Below are 20,347 nucleotides of genomic sequence, written 5' to 3' on the forward strand. Positions count from 1 at the left end.
ATCTAGCTTGTAACTGCCCATACTGAAACCAAGTTTGTACTATCTTTTCTTCTTTTAAAATATTAAATGGCTTTAATTGCCATACATTTCTTTCCAATCTAAGAATTTCTTTATATGTAATCACATCATGCTTAAATCCCACATTTATATTTTCTATCGCATGTTTAGGTATTGCCCAAATTGGAATTTTAAAATTCAACTTCTAACGATATTTTTTCCAAACTCGCAACAGGGCATATCTTAATATATGTGTCTTAAAAACATTATCCACTTTTTTGTCATACAATAAATAAGCATGCCAACCATATAACAAATCATATCCTTCAATATTCAATAATCTCCCTTGTGTTTAGATTTTATTAGATTTTAGATTTTATTAGATTTATATACCGCCCTTTCCCGAAGGACTCAGTGCGGTTTACAGGGCATTTTAAAATCATACCAATACAAAATAGAAAGTTAAAAGACAAATAAAAGATTAAATTATCCCTGAAAATAAAACCCAGTTAAAATTCTCAGCCTGGGTCAGAGAGCTCAAAGAGCCAAGTCTTCAGGTCTCGGCGGAATGAAGGTAGGTCAGGGGTAGTCCTGAGCTCCACGGGCAGCTGGTTCCAGAGGGCAGGCGCACCCACAGAAAAGGCCCTCCCCCTGGGTGTTATCCGCTGGCAATCTTTTACCGGCGACACCCTGAGAAGACCCTCTCTCTGCGAGCACACTGGACGAAGGGAGCTTGATGCTGGCAGCAGGTGTTCCCTCAAATATTCCGGACCCAAGCCATTTAGGGCTTTATAGGTCATCACCAGCACCTTGAATCTCACCCGGAGGGCAACCGGAAGCCAATGCAGCTCACGGAGTAGAGGTGTTACATGGGAGTATCGGGAAACCCCCATCACAACTCGTGCGGCCGCATTCTGCACCAGTTGAAGCCTCCGAGTGGTCCTCAAGGGCAGCCCCATGTAGAGAGCGTTGCAGTAGTCTAAACGGGAGGTCACGAGCGCATGAGTGACTGTGTGTAGGGCATCTTGGTCCAGGTAGGGTCGCAACTGGCGCACCAGGCGAACCTTGGCAAAAGCTCCCCTGGTTACGGCTCCTTTATGATCTTCAAAGTTGAGCTGTGAGTCCAGGAGGACGCCCAAGTTGCGAGCCCTATCAACGGGGGGTAACACCTCACCCCCCATCATTAAAGGTGGAATAGTTTGGTTAGCCCGAGATGCCGATTTGTAAAGCCACTCAGTCTTGGCAGGATTGAGACGAAGCCTGTTTCTCCCCATCCAGACCTGGACCGCCTCCAGGCAACGGGACATCACGGCGAGGGCATCGCTGGGTTGGTTCAGGGTGGAGAGAAAAAGTTGGGTATCATCAGCATACTGATGATACCCCACCCCGAAACCACGAATCACCTCGCCCAGCGGCTTCATATAGATGTTGAACAGGAGGGGCGAGAGAACCGACCCCTGAGGGACTCCACAAGTGAGAGGCCTCGGGGTGGATCTCTGCCCTCCCGTCAATACCGACTGCGAGCGGCCCAAGAGATAGGAGGAGAACCACCGTAAAACGGTGCCCCCCACTCCCAGCCCCCTGAGCCGTTGCAGTAGGATACCATGGTCGATGGTATCGAAAGCCGCTGAGAGATCTAATAGGACTAGGACAGAGGAGCAACCCCTGTCCCGAACCCGCCAGAGATCATTCACCAGCGCGACCAGTGCCGTCTCCGTGCTGTGACTGGGCCTGAAACCCGATTGGTACAGGTCCAGATAATCAATTTCCTCGAGGAACAGAGGAAGCTGATGTGCCACCACGCTCTCAACAACCTTCGACAGAAAGCGAAGGTTGGAGACTGGACGATAGTTATTTAAAACAGCCGGGTCCAGGGCAGGCGTTTTGAGTAGGGGTCTCACCACTGCCTCCTTCAAGGCGGCGGGGAAGACGCCCTCTTTCAAAGAAGTAGTTATTACTGCCTGGAACCAGCCTCGTGTCCCCTCCCGAGCCGCATAAACCAGCCAGGAGGGGCACAGATCCAGCAAACAAGTGGTGGAGCTCAGGCTCCTCATGATCCTGTCCACATCATCAGGGGAAATGGGATCGAACTCAGTCCAGATAACATGCTCAGGACCGTCCGATTCCTCCACGTCAGATTCCACCCAGTCAGAGTCCAAACCGGCCCGGATCTGAACGATTTTGTCCATCAGATGATGACTAAACTCCTCAGCCCGTCCTTGCAAGGAATCCTCCCTCACCTCCTGGTTAAGAAGGGAGCGAGTCACCCTGAACAAGGCAGCCGGACAATTATCTGCGGACGCGATGAGGGCGGCGAAGTAGTTAGCCCTCGCTGTCCTTATTGCAGCAAGATAAGACCTTATAAAGGTTCTTAACTGCAATCGGTCAGATTCGGAACGGCTGGACCTCCAATCGCTCTCTAGACCCCGTCTCCGACGTGTTAAGTTAAACCAATTACTAATTGATGATAATGCTGCAGCCTTGTAGTATAATTATCTAATTATCTCTTATTCACTATAATGACCCATGAGATTTGGTATTGGTTTTTGCTGCTGTACTTGCAAAGATTCTATTTTGCAAAAATCTCAGAGCAAGTGAGAACAGTAACCTACATCAGAATAGCATCTTCTAATATGTTATGCTCAAGATTAAACACATTCATGTTTGCTCCAGTGTATTTGTCACAAGCTAAAATTCCAGAGTGAAAATACACAATCTGAAAACTTAGGAGTGCCTGTGATTCCCTGGAGGCCTTGGATGAGAATACTAAGAATACTGATTATGCTTCCAGTTTCTCTAAATCCCCAAATACCTTCTCTTATTTTAGGTTGGGGAACCAAAAGATGTTATTCGAAGGGATGTGCGTGCCATTCTGAACAGGATGTGCCTTGTCTATCCAGCCAGCAAGATGTTCACATTTATCATGGATGGGACAAAATCAAAAAATTCAAAACAGCGGGCAGGTGGGACATGTAGTGCAGATCACAATATCTTATTACAGTCATGAAAATAATGGAATGGGCAAGACCTACTTGAAATACTGGCGTGTCAAGGTCTGTGTTGGATGCATAAAATGTATGGGGAGATGCATTGGTGTAGGCGGGGGTAGGTAATTGTTTTCAGCCTAGTAAGGGATTGGGGGTACACGTTCATATATGCAATTTTTCTGCATAATTATTTCCGAAAAGAGCAGTAGAAGCCTTTTACTTAGAAGTGGGAGTGGGATAGGAAACAATGAAACAGGGAGAAAATGAAAAATAAAAATACAACAAATAGAGAGTAACAATTGTGTTCCTGTTATAAAAATTATTTTTAATGCCTGTTCTGGTAAATTCAGTCAGGCTGCTGCTGATAAAAGTGAATGGTTAAGGGGCAAATGTGGCTATGTTGTGCATTGTTTTACAGTGAGTCCCCAGTTTAATGTTGGAGACTTTTAATCATAAATAAGAATTTTTACCTTGTCTATGATAACAGTTCACTTTACTAAGTAGTGTTGTTGCCTTTGGGTTTTATGTACATCTTCTTTTGTTGTTCCTTAGAGTGCTTGGAAGAGCTCGGATGTCTAGTTGAATCATATGGTATGAATGTGTGTCAGCCAACTCCAGGCAAAGCCTTAAAGGAAATTGCAATTCACATTGGTGACAGGGACAACACAGTCAGAAATGCTGCTCTTAATACCATTGTTACTGTTTACAATGTGCATGGCGACCAGGTGTTCAAGCTGATTGGAAATGTAAGTAAATGGGAATCAAGGGAAAAATTAAATTCTTACAGTGTATTGGACGATTCAGATAAAGTGATACAAAGTCACAACAGACCTGCATTATACACTGACTGAATATTGATTTATCAAGAACAGATAAATTGTACTTTTTGCTATTTAGTTGATGGCTGATTGATCATTCAGATGTCAGTGAATTGTAAGATGGTAAATAAGCATTTATTGTTAAATCTGCGATAGCAGTAACATGGAAATTAGTTGAACTTTGTGTACCCCAAATGTTCAAAATAGTTTGACAACTATATCAGTGAAAGAATTGGAGGAAATTGCATTGGTAAAAGGAAAAAAAATCTGTGCAGACCTATTATTTAGCCAGTTCGGTCCAGTTTGTGAGAATCAGTTTTTAAACTGTTCCAAGCATTAAAGCAACTAAGCCAAAAGTCACATATTTTGTGCATATCAAGATAAAGCGTGATAAAGTGGGGATCGATCATTAAATGCCTATTTAGGCCACTAGGTCTGTTCATACAAATTATTTTATATCAACCTGATTCTAAATAGAAATGCGACTAAAATGAACTTGGAACATAGCTGTTATGTCTTTACAACAATTTTAAAATATTTATTAGTTATGTACAAAATTACAAAAAGTTAGGTTAAATAAGATAAGAATCTTTCTGAAAGTTTCACCATCCACATTCAAGTAGGATATCAAGCTGTTTCAGAGTAAAGAAATCAGGTGACATCAAGTACCACCTACTTCCAAAATAGTACCTTATGTGGAATTATTTTTCTTGTCTCTTACATTTCAGAACCACTGCTTTTGTCAAAATTTCAATTTAATTTTACTTAAATTGTATTATTTAGAGCATATTTCTGAATTTCTAACATTAATATGGTAAGAAAGGTCAGTCTTAGATGAAACTTTAGGAGGTAGAGGCCCTGCAAAATTGGAGAACACTTGTATTAATGATGATTTTATCTTATTTTTTTAATCTTCAATGGTTTGAGTTTTCAGATGTATTGATACATCCTACAACTACTTTCCTATTCTCATTTTGAAAATCTAACATGAATAAATTAATGTTATTCAATTTAGATTACATCTCTGCACTTGGATATGAAATCTCATATTCTTCTTGCAAGATATTATCTATTGGGGAAAATTGTAAATTAAGTCAATTGTTGCTTTAGGTGTTACTGTTTCTCACGACGCTTTCCTAGGTTGGGAGTAGGAAAATGATAGAAGCATCCAGAATTTACCTACATGGCAGTCCTGTGTCAACAAGATGGGTTAACATTTGTGAGAGTCATATTTGTTACGCCCATAGTTCCATTCAAACAGTGGGGAAAAATGTATTCCACTGTCAAAACTTACGTAATTGTAATCTGTTCTTGCTTTATACAGATAAGGGAGGCCCCCAGAAACCCTTCAAACATGTCTGCTAAAAATAACAATAGATTTCCCATTATTTTGCAGTGAGAAACAGATACAAACTGAATATACTGTAAATACTAAAATAGGCATATTGTTAGTGTCACCACTTGTATGATGTGGGCCCTCTGATTTGCAGTTCTCTCCAAGCCCCCAATTGTTAATGTTAGCTTTTGGCCACAAAATGCTTGCCCACCCTTGTTCTAGAGAATTAGATCAGGGGTCTTAGATCAGGGGTCTTCAAACTTGGCCCTTTTATGACTTGTGGACTTCAACTCCCAGAATTCCTCAGCCAGCGTGCGTAGCTGAGGAATTCTGGAGTTGAAGTCCACAAGTCATAAATGGGCCAAGTTTGAAGACCCCTGACTTAAATAGTAAGTTGTCTGGCCTAGTGGTCACAGTTCACTCAATTAAGGAGGATAGATGTCCAACTGCAAAAATGTGGATGCTGACTTACTGACATGCAGTGTTGTCTCTAGTGAGAATCCGTGTAGCATCATCAGTTGCTGTATCTCCAAGCTCCTTAAATTTATTTTTCATATGAGAGAGTTTTCACCTTTTACATCTGTTGGGGAGAGAAATTGATGAATAGTAAATAAATGAGAGAGTCTGCCCTTGCTTATTTTTGTGTTTAGAGGTGCCTTAGGAAACATTTATACTGCACTTATAAAGGGAAGAAAAGAATAATTGCTGAGTACAAGACTTGTATTGGGAGTTAAACTGCATTTCAGAAATTATGAAGTTTCGGAGCATTCTTAGAGGCAAGTCTTTCATGACATTGAAGTCTTTCTTCTTGTACAGCTTTCTGAGAAGGACATGAGTATGTTGGAGGAACGAATAAAACGGTCAGCTAAGAAGCCCAATACTGCTTTATCAAGGCAGGTAGATGAAAAACCCCAGCGCATACAAAATGCCAATGCCAGTGCAAACGTGCTGCGGAAGGGAGGAGCTGAAGACATGTCTTCCAAACTCAAGTATGTTATGTGGAGAAAATGCCATCTGTGTGCAACATTTTCACAGTGTGTGCTAAAACATACCTTGCTGTTGCCTTGTGGCTGTCTTTTGTTTTTTTCATTGCTGCATGCATGAGACACAGATTGCAAAAACAAAAACAAAAAAGTACTGCAAAGCAAAATGTTTGAACCTTTCTTCATCTGTTTTGTCATGTCTTGAATGCTTTCTAAATGGTATTGTGCCTTTTTTCACTGCTTCTCCATGGACAGAATTATGTATCGCACTTATAGGATGTAAGTACTAACCACTAAATCCTTGGTAGCAGGGCTTGTACGATTTCTGTCTTTCCCCCCAATCATTAGTTATTCAATACCCTTTGGAAGAAGTTCCATATATTATAATAAAGCTTCTTAAAAGTTAGGGTTCTAGGAAAAACTCGTGATGTCTTAAAGTCTTCAAGAGAATACAGATTCCCAATAGCTTAGAGCCATTGCTGATATTGCTTGGTTAATGCAAAAGCTATAAAAACTGCTGCAGGAAATCCTCTACCGACGACTGTTTGTTTAGTGTTTGTTCAAAGTTACAACAGTGCTGAGAAAAGTGATTTATAATCAGGTCTTGCACTTACAACCAAATCTCCACAGTCATGTGATTAAAATTTGGGCACTTGGAACCAGAACCTGGGTCCTACGATCACCATTTGCAGTCTTCCCAACCAGCTTCTGACAAGCAAAATCAATTTTTTTTGGCGGGGGGAGAGTTGAATTTGCTTAATGACCACACGGTTAATTTCACAACTGTAGCAATTACTTAACAACTGTGGCAAAAAAGGTTGTAAATTGGCGTGGCATATTTAGCAACCGCCTTGCTTAACAAAGGAAATTATGGTATCATGGTTGTAAGTCAAGGACTTCCTGCGGGTTTTTTTTTTTGTTTTGTTTCTGTATTTAAACAATCGTTAGAGGACAACAAATTTTGTTATGTTGGAATAGCAGAAGTCATTATTTGTTGTTTCACTTCCTTAAGCCCTTCAAAAAATTAGTAGTAGTGAGTAATAACCTTCCCAGTTTCTTTATGAACTGCAGAGAATGTTGGAAAACTAGGGAGATTTCTTTGACGCAAAGTTGGACTCTATTGAACAAAGTCCCAGATAATATCAAAAAGAATGTTTTCCACCTGTAGCTTGTGAGGATTTTTTTTTATTGAAAAGTTTTACAATACATTTTATTTTTAACAAAACACAACCCCTCCCAACCCCCTTCCCACTCCCCAGCCCTCCCCCGCCCCTCCCTCCCTTCCCCCTCCCCCCTCCCCAACTTCCCAGAGCTAGATACAGGGTATAAAAATACAAACAATCATAATCTACCTTATGCAAACAACCATAAACTATTAAATCTATCGCACTTTAACTCTTATAAAATAACTACAAGCAGTATAAATATCACATCAATAATTATTCAAATGCTAGATGAAACTTTTTAGTCCCATATTTACTCCACAATATATCTCTGTTGCAAATAGTCTTTCAAGTACGCTGAGATCTTTGCCATTTCCACCAGGTTGGAGACTTTTACAGTCCATTCTTCTATAATCGGCAGTTCTTCCTTCTCCCAATATTGCCCTACTAAAAGTCTTGCTGCCGTAATTAAATTCAACATCAGCTTAATGTCCACCACAGTAATGTCAATAATAATGCCCAATAAAAACAATTACAGACAAAACGATCTCTAATTTACTTTACCAAATTTACATCAGTCATTAAAAAACCAATTTTCTGATCTTCTTTCCACCTGGCCTGTAATTTTCCATACTAAAACCAAGTTTATACAATCTTTCCTTCTCTTAAGATATTATACAACTTCAAATGCCATACATTCCTTCCCAAACTTAAAATTTCCTTATATGTAGTCACATTATGTTTATATTTTCTATTGCGTGTTTCATTATTGCCCATATAGGTATCTTACAAGTTAACTTGTGTCTATACTGTTTCCAAACTCGCAACAGAGCATGTCTTAAAATATATACCTTAGACACATTATCCACCTTCTTATCACACAATAAATATACATACCAACCAGATAACAAATCATGACCTACAAAATTTCAGCAAGACATTCATTTTCACTACTACAATTCTACCCAGTTAACTTTTCATAATTATTTTTAAATTAAAGCAACATAAAGTATTACAAAACATAATTATTTTTATATAACTTTACATTTAAGGGTGACAAATATATCCCCAAATATTTAACCCTTTTAACAATTTCAAATCCGTTAGCTCTTCTAAAACAGCCTTTTATGATACTATCATATTCTTAAACAACATTTTAATTTTTTGTATGTTAACCTTAAATCCAGAAACTTTCCCTTATTGCATTATTATCTCCTTCAGTTCTACAACTAAATCTTCAGGCTCGTCTCATTTGTCTAGAAGCAGCGCGCGTCATCCTCTGGTTTCTGGCCTCCGATGATACTGAAATTTGATCCACTCCTGTAACTTTCTCATCTATCTGCATTGTTCCTTCAGCACCTTGTAAATTCTCTCTGCGTCGTTGAGACTCTCCCTCACCATTCTTCTTTGTAGATTCCAAAAGTGGTATGGGGGCTGCTTTTAAAACATTACTATAAAAATCACATGCCTGCAACACTGTAGTAAGACGATGTCTCATACCTTCATACGTCACCACCATACCCACTGGTATCTCCCATCTGAACTTAATATCACGTCGTCTTAATTCTTGCGCCAAAAAAGCAAATTCCTTCCTTCTCCTTAAGATTCTTGGAGGGATCTCTTTTAAAATCAAGACTTATTGCTCAGCAATTACAAATTTAGTATTGTAAGAGGCTTGAATAACCTCATTTCTAATCGCTCTCTTTGTAAAGTAAACCACCACATCTCTGAGTAATTTCCTTTGTCTTGCAATCCACAAATTAACACAGAAAATTTTGTCTATATCTTCCATAATTTCATCTGCTGGTCGCCCCAGCACCCCTTCCAGAGCCTCAGAAACTATTTTCTTCAAATTTTCTTTAGGATCCTCTTTTAAGCCTCTAATTCTCACAGCAAACTCCATCTCATGATACTGTACCAAGGTCAAATCACTATCAATTTTCTCCACCACATTTTCAGTTTCTGTCATTTTTACATCTAATCTGATATTATTTTGGCTGAGATCTTCCACTCTTTTGTCCAAACGCTCAATACATATAGCCATGCCTTGAAATGCAGATAAGATGTCTGCCCTTATTTCTGTTAACTTCTTATCCATAAGCTCAACTAATTGTTGCGATTGCTTTTCCATAGCCTCTTGCAACACATTCTGTAAGTCTTTAACTGTAAAAGTTGATGCAAGTACAGGTACAGATGCAGGAGGTTGGGGCAATAAAACTTGTAACGAAAACTGCTGCACCGGAGAAGCCCCCGTGCTTCTAAGAGCTTTAGAGGATTTGGTAGCCATTTTCACCCACTATTGCCTGCTACGCACTTTCACTTTCAAACTCCGCAAAGTCCATTGAGTTAAAGATCATAAATTCCCTTTCACCTAGATCTCCTGTGTCGCTCTGCCTGCATCCCAGTTCTCAAAGGTTCTCTCTTGCTGGCAGGGATGGTTGCTGACGCCCTGCTCTGCTCCAAAAAACCCAGAGCAGAGGCACCCCGCAGTCCGGAGCATACCCAGGCTTCGGGGAGGCTCAATCCTTCAGCCGCCAAAACTATTAGCTCTGGCGGCCCCGGAGAGCTCTACCCCTACCTGGGCACTCACCCCCTCCTCTTCTCCCGAGGAGGGGGCTTCCGAGCCGCCAAAACAGCTGGTCGGCGCTGTTTTCCGTGGCTCTACGGAGCCGCGGGGCTGACAGCCTAAGAATGGCTGCCTCCGGCGACGCCTTGCCACCCGGAAGTCTAGCTTGTGAGGATTTCTATGGGAGGGCAGCATGCTTCCTGAAATATTAAGGAAAATGTATTGCTTGATTTTTATAGCCAAGCCCGTAACTTAAGTGGCCATTCAGAGGCAATGAATACAGTTCCTCGGGAATTTCAGCTGGATCTGGATGAAATAGAAAATGATAATGGCACAGTGCGATGTGAAATGCCAGCACTTGTTCAGCACAAACTGGATGACATCTTTGAGCCAGTCTCGATTCCTGAACCTAAGTAAGTGCAGGGGAATTTAGTCTGTTTTGACCCAGTATGTGCATATTGGAGATATAGTGTTCTCTTCTTTCTCACGTATGAAGGTTCTGCCCGAGGCCATAAAAGCTCAGAACAAAAACAAGTCACTACTAATTGATGTAACTATAGTTAAATTCCATTTATAAAATGCATTGATTCTCTCATCTGCATATACCAGCCACTGTCTCCTAGAGAAACAGAGATATATACATCCATATTCTTCTCCTTTCTTCCAGCAAAAACGCAAAACACAACACAAGAAAAAATACCTCACCCACAGAATGGAGGTAGGAAAAGGTAGAAGAAAAAAGTAGAGGGAACAAAACTAGATAGAGATGAGACAAGGAGAAGAGCTGACTTAATTAACAGGGAAGGAAAAGAATGAGAGAAGCCCTATTCAGGTGTTAAAGGGAAAAATGGTAAAATTCCACAGGCAGGCAGCATCTGTCAAGCAATAACATTCGATAACACTAGAGAAGATAAGACCTTGGCGAGTTTTCTAACGGAAGGGAAACTGATTCTTTAAATTAATTGGAGAATATGATTAATGACAAAATTAGAAAGGTGGTGAATTGTGTTTTAATATATTGTGCAAGGGGCAGAGATTTCAGATTCCAGCTTCCTTCGAGCAAGCATTTGCCGGTGTATTAGGCTAATAAAGGACTTTTAAGATAAACAATGCCTCAGAGTCACTTGAAAAGCCCGTACGCTTTTCAACTTGACAATCTACTTATTAGCCATATCTGCAGCCATTTGTACTTCCAACTGTGTGCTTGTTTTCAGTAGCATATTTTGTTTTTCTCAATTAAGCTAAGACTCCCTGCAAAATTTGCAAGTGTTATTTTGGAAGTAGGGTGGCAAGGATTGCCTTCCAGTAATTACAAGATCTTTCTTCCATCCAGGATCCGTCCTGTCTCCCCACACTTTGATGACATGCACAGCAATACTGCTTCTACCATCAACTTTGTTATCTCCCAGGTCGCCAGCGGGGATATCAATACTAGTATCCAGGCTCTTGCACAGGTACGTGGTGTTCCTTGTAGATGGCAACAACATAGTGTTCTTAAGCTACCATTGCACAGATCAACAAATTAATTGCGAGAGTGATGAGTTGCACATTTGGTGGAGCTGAGTGTCAGGTGACATATGCGCCACTCTGAAATGTCTTGATGACACAACTAAGTGCACAGGGGCCATCTGACTCGCAATTCTCAAGAAGAACATAAGTGATGCCTTCCTGGAACAGACCTCTGGTCTACCTAGTCCCAGCAGTCTGTTCTCACAGTGGCACAAGGAAGCCCATCTCCCAGCAGATGGCCTGTAGAGCTGCCAACAAGACTAATAACTATTAAACCCCATGACTTCCATGGATTGATGCAAACCTTTTTGAAGCCAGCCAAGCTGGGAGCAAGCACCACATCTTGTAAAGAAAAAGATCTTCTTTTCAAATGCAAGAACGTAGAACATTCTCACCTTCTAGATAATTCCCTGACTTTCTTGTTGATATCAAGGATATTTTAACTCTTCGTATTATCTAATAAGACAGCATTTATTTAATCTGACTGTTCCTCCACTACTTGAATTTCAGTCTACTTAACCGCGAAGCAGAGTCCTCATTTTGCCAGCTGAGGCCCCTTTCGTTCCAGGAAGTATTTTTTTTGGGGGGAGGGGGGGAGAGAGATGGGCTGGCACGAACTTGACTTTTGGCTGAATAGAATAAGCCAGAAGAAACGAATGAGAAGGCTTTTGTGATGCATTCATTTTATTAAGCATATTTCTATGCTGGCACATCAGTAAAGAGTACTTAAATAACTTTTTGTGGTCTTTCTCAGCCAAACCCACCTCATAGGATTGTTGCGAGGGAAAAAAATAGAAGGATGAAGAAGTATTAACTATGTTCACTCCCTTGCATTATTTATAAAAATAATAAAGGCAGGATAAAAAATGAATAAGGAAGATATACTTTTTCATTGGAAACTACCAAGAGGCTTTTTAGTAATTGTCAGTATACGAAGTTAGTAATACCTGTAGATCAGACAGTTTGCTGGATTCTGGGGTTTTTTTTTTACCATGTTTTCTACTCACTGCTGATTGTTCCTTCAAAAGTAGTCCCCGAGATAAGCATCCAATAGTCTGTTAGCTTTCTTTGCTTTTCCTTCTTCACTTCCTTGCCAACAATACATTGTATACCAGCCTGAAGTTGATTGGTGCCCCGGAAATGGAACAAATACTAGAGCGTGTGATAAGGTTTTTTTGTTTACCAAATACATGAATTCTGTTTTCATTATATTTTATTCATTTCTCTCTGGCTTCTAGTTGTAAGTTTTTGATGACCCTCAGTTTACCAATGGGTCTGAACTGAGGTTTTCTGCGGAATAGCCATCATTTTTACTTTGCTGTCTTCAAAAGGAAGGATACTCTTTCTCAGCTATTCCAAACAACATGAAAAATTTCATGGAAAAGCTTTCCTTCTTTATGGAAAAAAAAAAAGAATACTCATGGGTGAATTTACATTTTCATCTTGCATTCCCTAGGGCACGGGTTGGCAACCCGCGGCTCCGGAGCCGCATGCGGCTCTTTGAGCCGTCTCCTGCGGCTCCCAGCCGCCTGGTGCGCGTGCACCTCTTTGAACGGGCAGTGGTGCGCGCACACCTCTCCAAATGGAGAGTGGCACCGCCCGTTCCGAGAGGTGCGCGCGCACCTTTCCGAAGGGCGGAGGTGCGCGCGCACCTCTCCAAGCCGCCGCCATCCCGTCCAGAGACCTGCCGCGTTCGTCAAACATTGACGAACACGGCAGCTGTGCAAACGGGATGGCGGCGGTTTGGAGAGTGCGCGCCCACCTCTCCCAAGCTGCCGCCGTCCGGAGACCTGCCGACATTTGGGGAGGTTTGGGGAGGTGCACGCGCACCTACGGTCGTTTGGAGAGGTGCGCGCGCACCTCTCGGAATGGGTAGCGGCGCCGCTTCTTGGGAAAGCTGCGGGCCGTCGCCGTCGCGCAACTGGGAACCGGTTCCATCACACATTAAAAAAAGGCAACCGCACGCGTCCGCGCATGCGCAAGAAAAACCCGTTTTGCGCATGGACGCACGCATGCGGCTCCCACTTTTTTTTATGTGTGATGGAACCGGTTCCCAGTGGCTCTTTTCCTTTTTCGGGTTGCCGACCCCTGCCCTAGGGCTAACAATGACTGCCATAGTAGGAAAAAATGAATTCTAAATGTTTGTAATAAGGTACATATTTGAGATAGGTTGTTTGAAGTGTGAAGGCTGCAAAATTTGTGAAGACTAGATAATGCAGGAGTAACTAGCTTTTGCTGGCACTGCACATCTGATGTTTGGTCTAATATCCTAAGATTGTGAACAAAGTGATTGGTTCCTAGAGAATTGTAATAGAATAGTAAAACGGGGAAAATAATAGTTTAAGAGATTGGTGGTAGTTTTTGCACCTAGTGCAGACCAATGTCTTAAATACTCTGCTGTGTGAAGAAAAAATATTATGTCTGCATACAGATTGATGAGGTTCTGAGACAAGAGGATAAAGCTGAAGCAATGTCTGGCCACATTGACCAATTCTTAATAGCTACATTCATGCAGCTCCGACTCATTTATAATACTCATATGGCTGATGAGAAACTGGACAAGGATGAGATTGTCAAGTTGTACAGTTGCATCATTGGAAACATGATTTCGGTAAGAGTTCTTTATTTTCTTTGCCACTGTAAAATGAGCAAAAACAGTTAAAATTCGGTCAGGCATAAATTTATTTTATTATAATTTCTTTTGTGTAAAATTTATTATTTTACTCTTGAACACGTATACATTTACCGAAAAAAGTTAAGTATGCTGCACATCTAGCAAACTTAATGCACAGTCTGGTTGCTTGGTACATAATAGATCAAGTTGCATGTTGTTTTCTCATCGTATTTCTGAATTTTGAGACTTACCAAAAGCAGTGCACAAAGCCTAATTCCTAGAAGCTTAATTAAAATTTAAAAATAAAATGTTTGTCTACTGTGTATCTGTTGGAAAAAAAGATAAATGGTTTGTATTTAGCAAAGTGGGGGTTCACAATGTAGTATTTTATTTTGTTTGACGTGCTTGGGTTAAATGATCTAGGTATTTTACACATATTAATATTTTAATTCTTGAAGTGCTATTTTCAGGGATGAATAAATACAGCTCCCCAGATGAGTAAGTGCAGTTCTTATAGCGCTGTTCTAATCTACTGCAATTTTCAGCTCCAGTGTCAATCATCTGACATCAACATTCTTTAAAGAACAAACCATGCCTTTAAGAGGTGCAGCTTGTGTTTTATTGTTGCATTTCGGTTTGCCACTCAATTTCTTCAGGCTGGCATGTAAAGCATCCCCTTCTCTTCAGTCCTGCACCACAGGTTCTTTCTGCTCATCAACACTTCTAAATGTATTTCTTAAAACAAGGCTTACTGAGAAGGCAAACAAAATGCAACATTGTTTTCGAATAGTTCTGAAGGGGGGTTATTGAGGCTTCTAAGTTTTATTCAGAAGAAAGAATTCTATCTAAAACTTACATTCATTTGACAGTTATTCCAGATTGAAAGCTTGGCAAGGGAGGCTTCTGCAGGAGTGTTGAAGGATTTGATGCATGGCCTCATTACCTTAATGCTGGATTCAAGAGTTGAAGATCTAGAAGAAGGCCAGCAGGTTATCAGATCTGTCAACCTCTTGGTGGTAAAAGTTCTAGAGAAATCCGACCAAACAAACATATTAAGGTAAATAACTTGATGATAAGATGAAAAAGGTCTTTTTTTTCATAGTATAACCTTCTGACATAGCACGTAACACTAATATTACGGCATGTGCTTGATGAAATACTTTTGTTCCTCATTACAGTTGGGTACAGTTGAGTAATGCTTCAAATATAATTCATAAGAAGAGATGGTTTAGAGCACGGGTGCCAAAATCGCCACGTCACTTGATGTGTCGCGACATAATAATAATAATAATAATAATTTTATTTGTATACCGCCCTTCTCCCGAAGGACTCAGGGCGGTGAACAGGGCAAACATATAAAAGTACAAAGATACAAAAGTTAAAAAGAATTAAACACAATGCCCAAGCTAAAACAATAAATAAATATATTAAAAACAACAATAAAATCTCAACCCATCCCCCCATCAGGCCAGGCCGGCTTGTTCGAACAAATAAGTCTTCAGATCGATTCGGAAGGAGCGAAGGTCGGGCACCATCCGGAGCTCAACCGGCAACCGATTCCATAGATCCGGGGCGCCCACAGAGAAGGACCTCCCCCTGGGGGCCACCAGACGACATTCTCTGACCGGTGGCACCCTGAGGAGGCCCTCTCTGTGGGAACGCACAGGGCGGAGGGAAGTTGATGCCGGCAGCAGGTGATCCCTAAGGTACTCCGGACCCATGCCATGTAGGGCCTTGAAAACCATTACCAGAACCTTGAATCTCACTCAGAAGACAACTGGGAGCCAATGCAGCTCACGGAGCAGAGGTGTAACATGGGAGTATCAGGAGACTCCCAACACAACTCTCGCGGCTGCATTCTGTACCAGTTGGAGCTTCCGAGTGGTCCTCAAGGGCAGCCCCATGTAGAGAGTGTTGCAGTAGTCTAAACGAGAGGTCACGAGCGCATGAGTGACCGTACGCAGGGCATCCCGGTCTAGATAGGGCCGCAACTGGCGCACCAGGCGAACCTGGGCGAAGGCCCCCCTAGTCACAGTTACTATGTGGTCTTCCAAAGTAAGCTGTGAATCTAGGAGGACTCCCAAGTTGCGAGCCCTATCTACGGGGGGTAATAGCTCACCCCCCCCATAGAAAGAGATGGAATATTCTGAATATCCCGGGATGCCAGTATGTACAGCCACTCAGTCTTGTCGGGGTTGAGTTGAAGCCTGTTCCTCCCCATGCAGACCTGAACTGCTTCCAGGCAACGGGACATCACGTCGAGGGCATCGCTGGGGTGGTTTGGGGTCGAAATAAAAAGCTGGGTATCATCAGCGTACTGATGATACCCAACTCCAAAACCACGAATGATCTCACCCAGCGGTTTCATGTAGATGTTGAACAGGAGAGGCGAGAGGACCGACCCTGAGGAACTCCACAAGCAAGAGGCCTCGAGGTCGACCTCTGCCCCCGTGCCAACACCGACTGCGAACGTCCCAGGAGATAGGAGGAGAACCACTGAAAAACTGTGCCTCCCACTCCCAATCCCCTGAGACACCGCAGCAGGATACCATGGTCGATGGTATCGAAAGCCGCTGAGAGGTCTAATAGGACTAGGACAGAGGAATATCCCCTGTCGCGGGCCCTCCAGAGATCATTCACCAGAGCGACCAATGACGTCTCCGTGCTGTACCCGGGCCTGAAACCCGATTGGTACGGGTCTAGATAATCCGCTTCATCCAGGACCAGAGGGAACTGATGCGCCACCACACTCTCAACAACCTTCGCAAGGAAGCGAAGGTTGGAGACCGGACGAAAGTTATTTAACACAGCTGGGTCCAAGGCAGGCTTCTTGAGGAGAGGTCTCACCACCGCCTCCTTCAAGACGGCGGGGAAACTGTCCTCACTCATATTGCATCTTTTTTCACATTGCCGGAGCTGGGATGGGCACGGCCTCTGCACGATGCAACCAGCCTGCAGTTTAACCCCTGGTTTAGAGCATAAACACTGCCTGTAGCTAATTAAAGCAGGCATGTCTGCTTTTCTAATTCTGTGATTACAGTAGAGGCCTGCCTGCAATAACCGTGCAGTCTTGGAAAAAGTCATGGATGCTTTTCTGAGTTATAGATAGGTGGTGTGTTCATATTCTGTTGTATTTTGAACAGTCTCCCAAGTAAAATCCCAAGTATTACACCCCTGTGCATGGTGCTTGTTGATTCTCTGTGAAAATGTGTATGACTCTTGCAATGGTTATATTTAGATGGAACTTAGGAGATTGTTGCTTGCTTTATGGAGACTGGCTTTTATGTCAATTGTTATTATATGCACTGTAATTTTACGTTATTTGTATTACAGTTTTAAATGTTAGCCACCCAAAATCATCACGGTGAGATGGGGGCTGTATAAATCAATTAAATAATGGTACTTCATTTAATTCTTCTAGTGCCCTGCTTGTTCTACTCCAGGACAGTCTATTAGCCACTGCTAGTTCTCCAAAGTTCTCAGAACTTGTAATGAAAGTGAGTATGTAGGGTTTTTTTTTCCAAATTTGAAATGGCATAATGATATGTATTGCCAGCTTGTCTTAATTATAGACCTAATTCTTTTCTATTGGAAAAATTACAGTATAAATACAACTTAGTGTGGCATGCTGTTATTAATAGATAAGCTTGAGAATAAAAATGAAAGGTTTAAAAATTCTCTTAGGAGTTGTGTCTTAATGATCTGTAAACCTATGTCCAATATAATTGAGCAGAAAAAATCACCCTATTTGTTCATGACCATTTATTTTAAGCTTTTAAAACATCAGGTTTTCCACTGACAACTCTACATTTAGGATATGCTTTTCCATAAGTAACTGGCTTTTCTTTGTAAACATTTCTCTCCTGTCTCCAAGTGCTTATGGAGAATGGTAAGACTTCTCCCTGAAACTATCAACAGCATCAACCTGGACCGAATAATGTTGGACATTCACATCTTTATGAAGGTGTTTCCAAAAGAGAAATTAAAGCAGTGCAAAAGTGAATTCCCAATACGGACTCTGAAGACCTTGATTCATACATTATGCAAACTGAAGGGAGCCAAGGTGAGACCAAATGGGCTTGTTCCAACCTACGAAGGGTTCTCGGGAATATTTAAAAGATTCTCTCTAAATTTATAATGTTCCTTTCTAGATTTTAGATCATTTAACAATGATAGATAACAAGAATGAGTCTGAATTGGAGGCTCACCTGTGCAGAATGATGAAACACTCTCTGGACCAAACTGGAAGCAAATCTGATAAAGGCACGGAAAAAGGTGCTTCCCGTACTGTAAGTATTTTGTTGTTGTTTTTTTAAAATAAAACCAGCTGTCACTTTTTACGATTGCACTGTTGGAATCTTTGGGAATTTTATCATTTTTACTGTATTGGACTTTTAGTCTGGATTGCATAGAAAGCTGAAGAAGCTCTCTGATGTGGCTGGATTAAGTTGTCAAGAAATACAGGGAGGCATTTTGTAAAAGGGTTAGCTACAGAATCTCTTGCACAACAGTATGTTTTAGGCTGTATGCAAATTGAGCAATCTGCCTATTTCCTGTAAACAATCAATTTTTCTCTTTTTTTTCATACATTTATTTATAACATAACAGATCTTTTTTTTAAAAAAGACTCAAGTAGTCACTTTGACTTCTTTTAAAGGAGATGAATTACAGGTAGTCCTCAACATACAACAGTTCATTTAATGACTGTTCAAAGTTACAGCGGCACTGAAAAAAGTGGCTTATGGCCATTCTTCACGCTTACAACCGTTGCTGCATCCCCATGGTCACATGATCAAAATTCAGATGCCTGGCAACCGACTCATACTTATGATGGTTGCAACCTTCTTACAAGCAAAGTCAGCGGGGAAGCCAGTTTCACTTAACAACTCTGTTACCAGCGTAATAACTGCAGTGATTCACTTAACTGTGGTAAGAAAAGCTGTAAAATAGAACAAAATTCACTTTAAAAATGTTTCGCTTAGCAACATAAAGTTTGGATCAATTGTGGTTGTAAATCAAGGACTACCTGTACAGTAACAGAATGCTATCTATCTATCCATGATATTGTCCTGGCCAAGAAAAAAGCCTTGCATGAAGTGATGTTCAAGAGAGATGGCTTAAGTGTGTTGTGTTTAGTGTAGCCACAATTACAAGGTTAATTTCTGGTTCTGGTTGACACTCAGAATTCTCAAAACAGTACAGATATCAAATTTGTCTATTGCTGAGTGGCAACATTTGATAGCTAACACTTTCCTTTCTCCTAAACTTTGTCCCTTTAGGCCACTATATTTACACATGGCCATTTAAACCTTGCTTGTACAGATGTACAGTACAGTATTGATAATATTAGTGAGCTCTATCATAGTTTTCAGAACCCTGCTACTAGTGAGGCTGAAATCACTGTTTGGCATTATTAATAAGTTGAGATTAATGCTGTCTGATTTCTAGAATAGTGGTTTGTTAAACTAGAAGATACTGTCCTAGTTTTTCTCCTCATTTATGTTTTATAACTCTGGTTTACCTGTCATAGGGTTCTAAAGATGCTTCGGTTACTGAAATTTCAATTCCTCGAGTTTTTGTTCATTTCTTTTTGTGCATTCTTTAGTTGTTTGGATTTTTAATTTGGTTTGTTAATTAATGTCCAAATTCCTTTCATAGGACGAAAAGTCACCAAAGGCCAAAGTAAATGATATTTTAGCAGAGATATTTAAAAAAATTGGCTCTAAAGAAAACACTAAAGAGGTAAGAAGTATGCCTAGAACAAAAAAAAAAGCTTTTTTTCTAAACATGGAAGAAACTCATTTTGACTCAGGGTTCAGCCCACTTGATTCTCTACTGAATAATGGTCCAGCTCAACAGAAGCACAAAATGTTTTGATTGTTTGGGATTTGGGTAAAATTTTCAGATGGGACTTGTAGAACAAGGGTCCCCAACCTATGGGCTGCAGCCCACTACTGGGCCACGGCCTCTTAGCCGGTGGACTGTGGAAATGGCTGGCTGGTGCACATGCGCACTGCCCCTCTTGTTAGCGCCCGCAGCCCTGTTTGCACATGTGCACGGGCGCAAACGAGGCGGCTAGTGCCAGGCAGGTGCATGTTGTGGCCCATTTACGCATGCATGAACGGGCGCGAATGAGGCCGCTAGCACCAGGCGGGTGTGTGCGGCCCATTTGTGCAAGCATGAATGGAGCTGCTAGTGCTGCGCCAGTGCACGTGGGTCCATTTGCATGTACACACGCACCAATTTGGAAGCTGCTCTCCTTCCCTCCGGGCTGTGAGCCCAGAAATGTTGAAGACCTCTGTTGTAGAACAATAGTCTCATTGCTTTTCTTCCCTATCCCCGCTGAACACCTGGCCAAATCATACTCTTTCTCT

At 41.4% G+C, this 20,347-nt stretch overlaps 1 protein-coding gene across 4 annotated transcripts in view; it reads left to right on the forward strand.

Annotated features, from left to right (window-relative positions):
• CKAP5 (cytoskeleton associated protein 5) overlaps positions 1-20,347 on the forward strand; it is an 81,974-nt gene that overhangs the window by 58,153 nt on the left and 3,474 nt on the right. For all 4 annotated transcript variants that reach the window (XM_083374074.1, XM_083374077.1, XM_083374076.1 and 1 more), the window contains 11 exons: positions 2,825-2,960; positions 3,537-3,730; positions 5,955-6,127; positions 10,090-10,263; positions 11,184-11,304; positions 13,791-13,970; positions 14,843-15,030; positions 17,395-17,470; positions 17,848-18,036; positions 18,125-18,262; positions 19,632-19,715. In XM_083374074.1, the coding sequence (XP_083230200.1) occupies positions 2,825-2,960; positions 3,537-3,730; positions 5,955-6,127; positions 10,090-10,263; positions 11,184-11,304; positions 13,791-13,970; positions 14,843-15,030; positions 17,395-17,470; positions 17,848-18,036; positions 18,125-18,262; positions 19,632-19,715 (1,653 nt within the window). The remainder of the gene's footprint in view (positions 1-2,824; positions 2,961-3,536; positions 3,731-5,954; positions 6,128-10,089; positions 10,264-11,183; positions 11,305-13,790; positions 13,971-14,842; positions 15,031-17,394; positions 17,471-17,847; positions 18,037-18,124; positions 18,263-19,631; positions 19,716-20,347) is intronic.

The sequence above is a fragment of the Vipera ursinii genome, assembly GCF_947247035.1.
Source record: "Vipera ursinii genome assembly, chromosome: 1".
Taxonomy (NCBI): Eukaryota; Metazoa; Chordata; class Lepidosauria; order Squamata; family Viperidae; genus Vipera; species Vipera ursinii.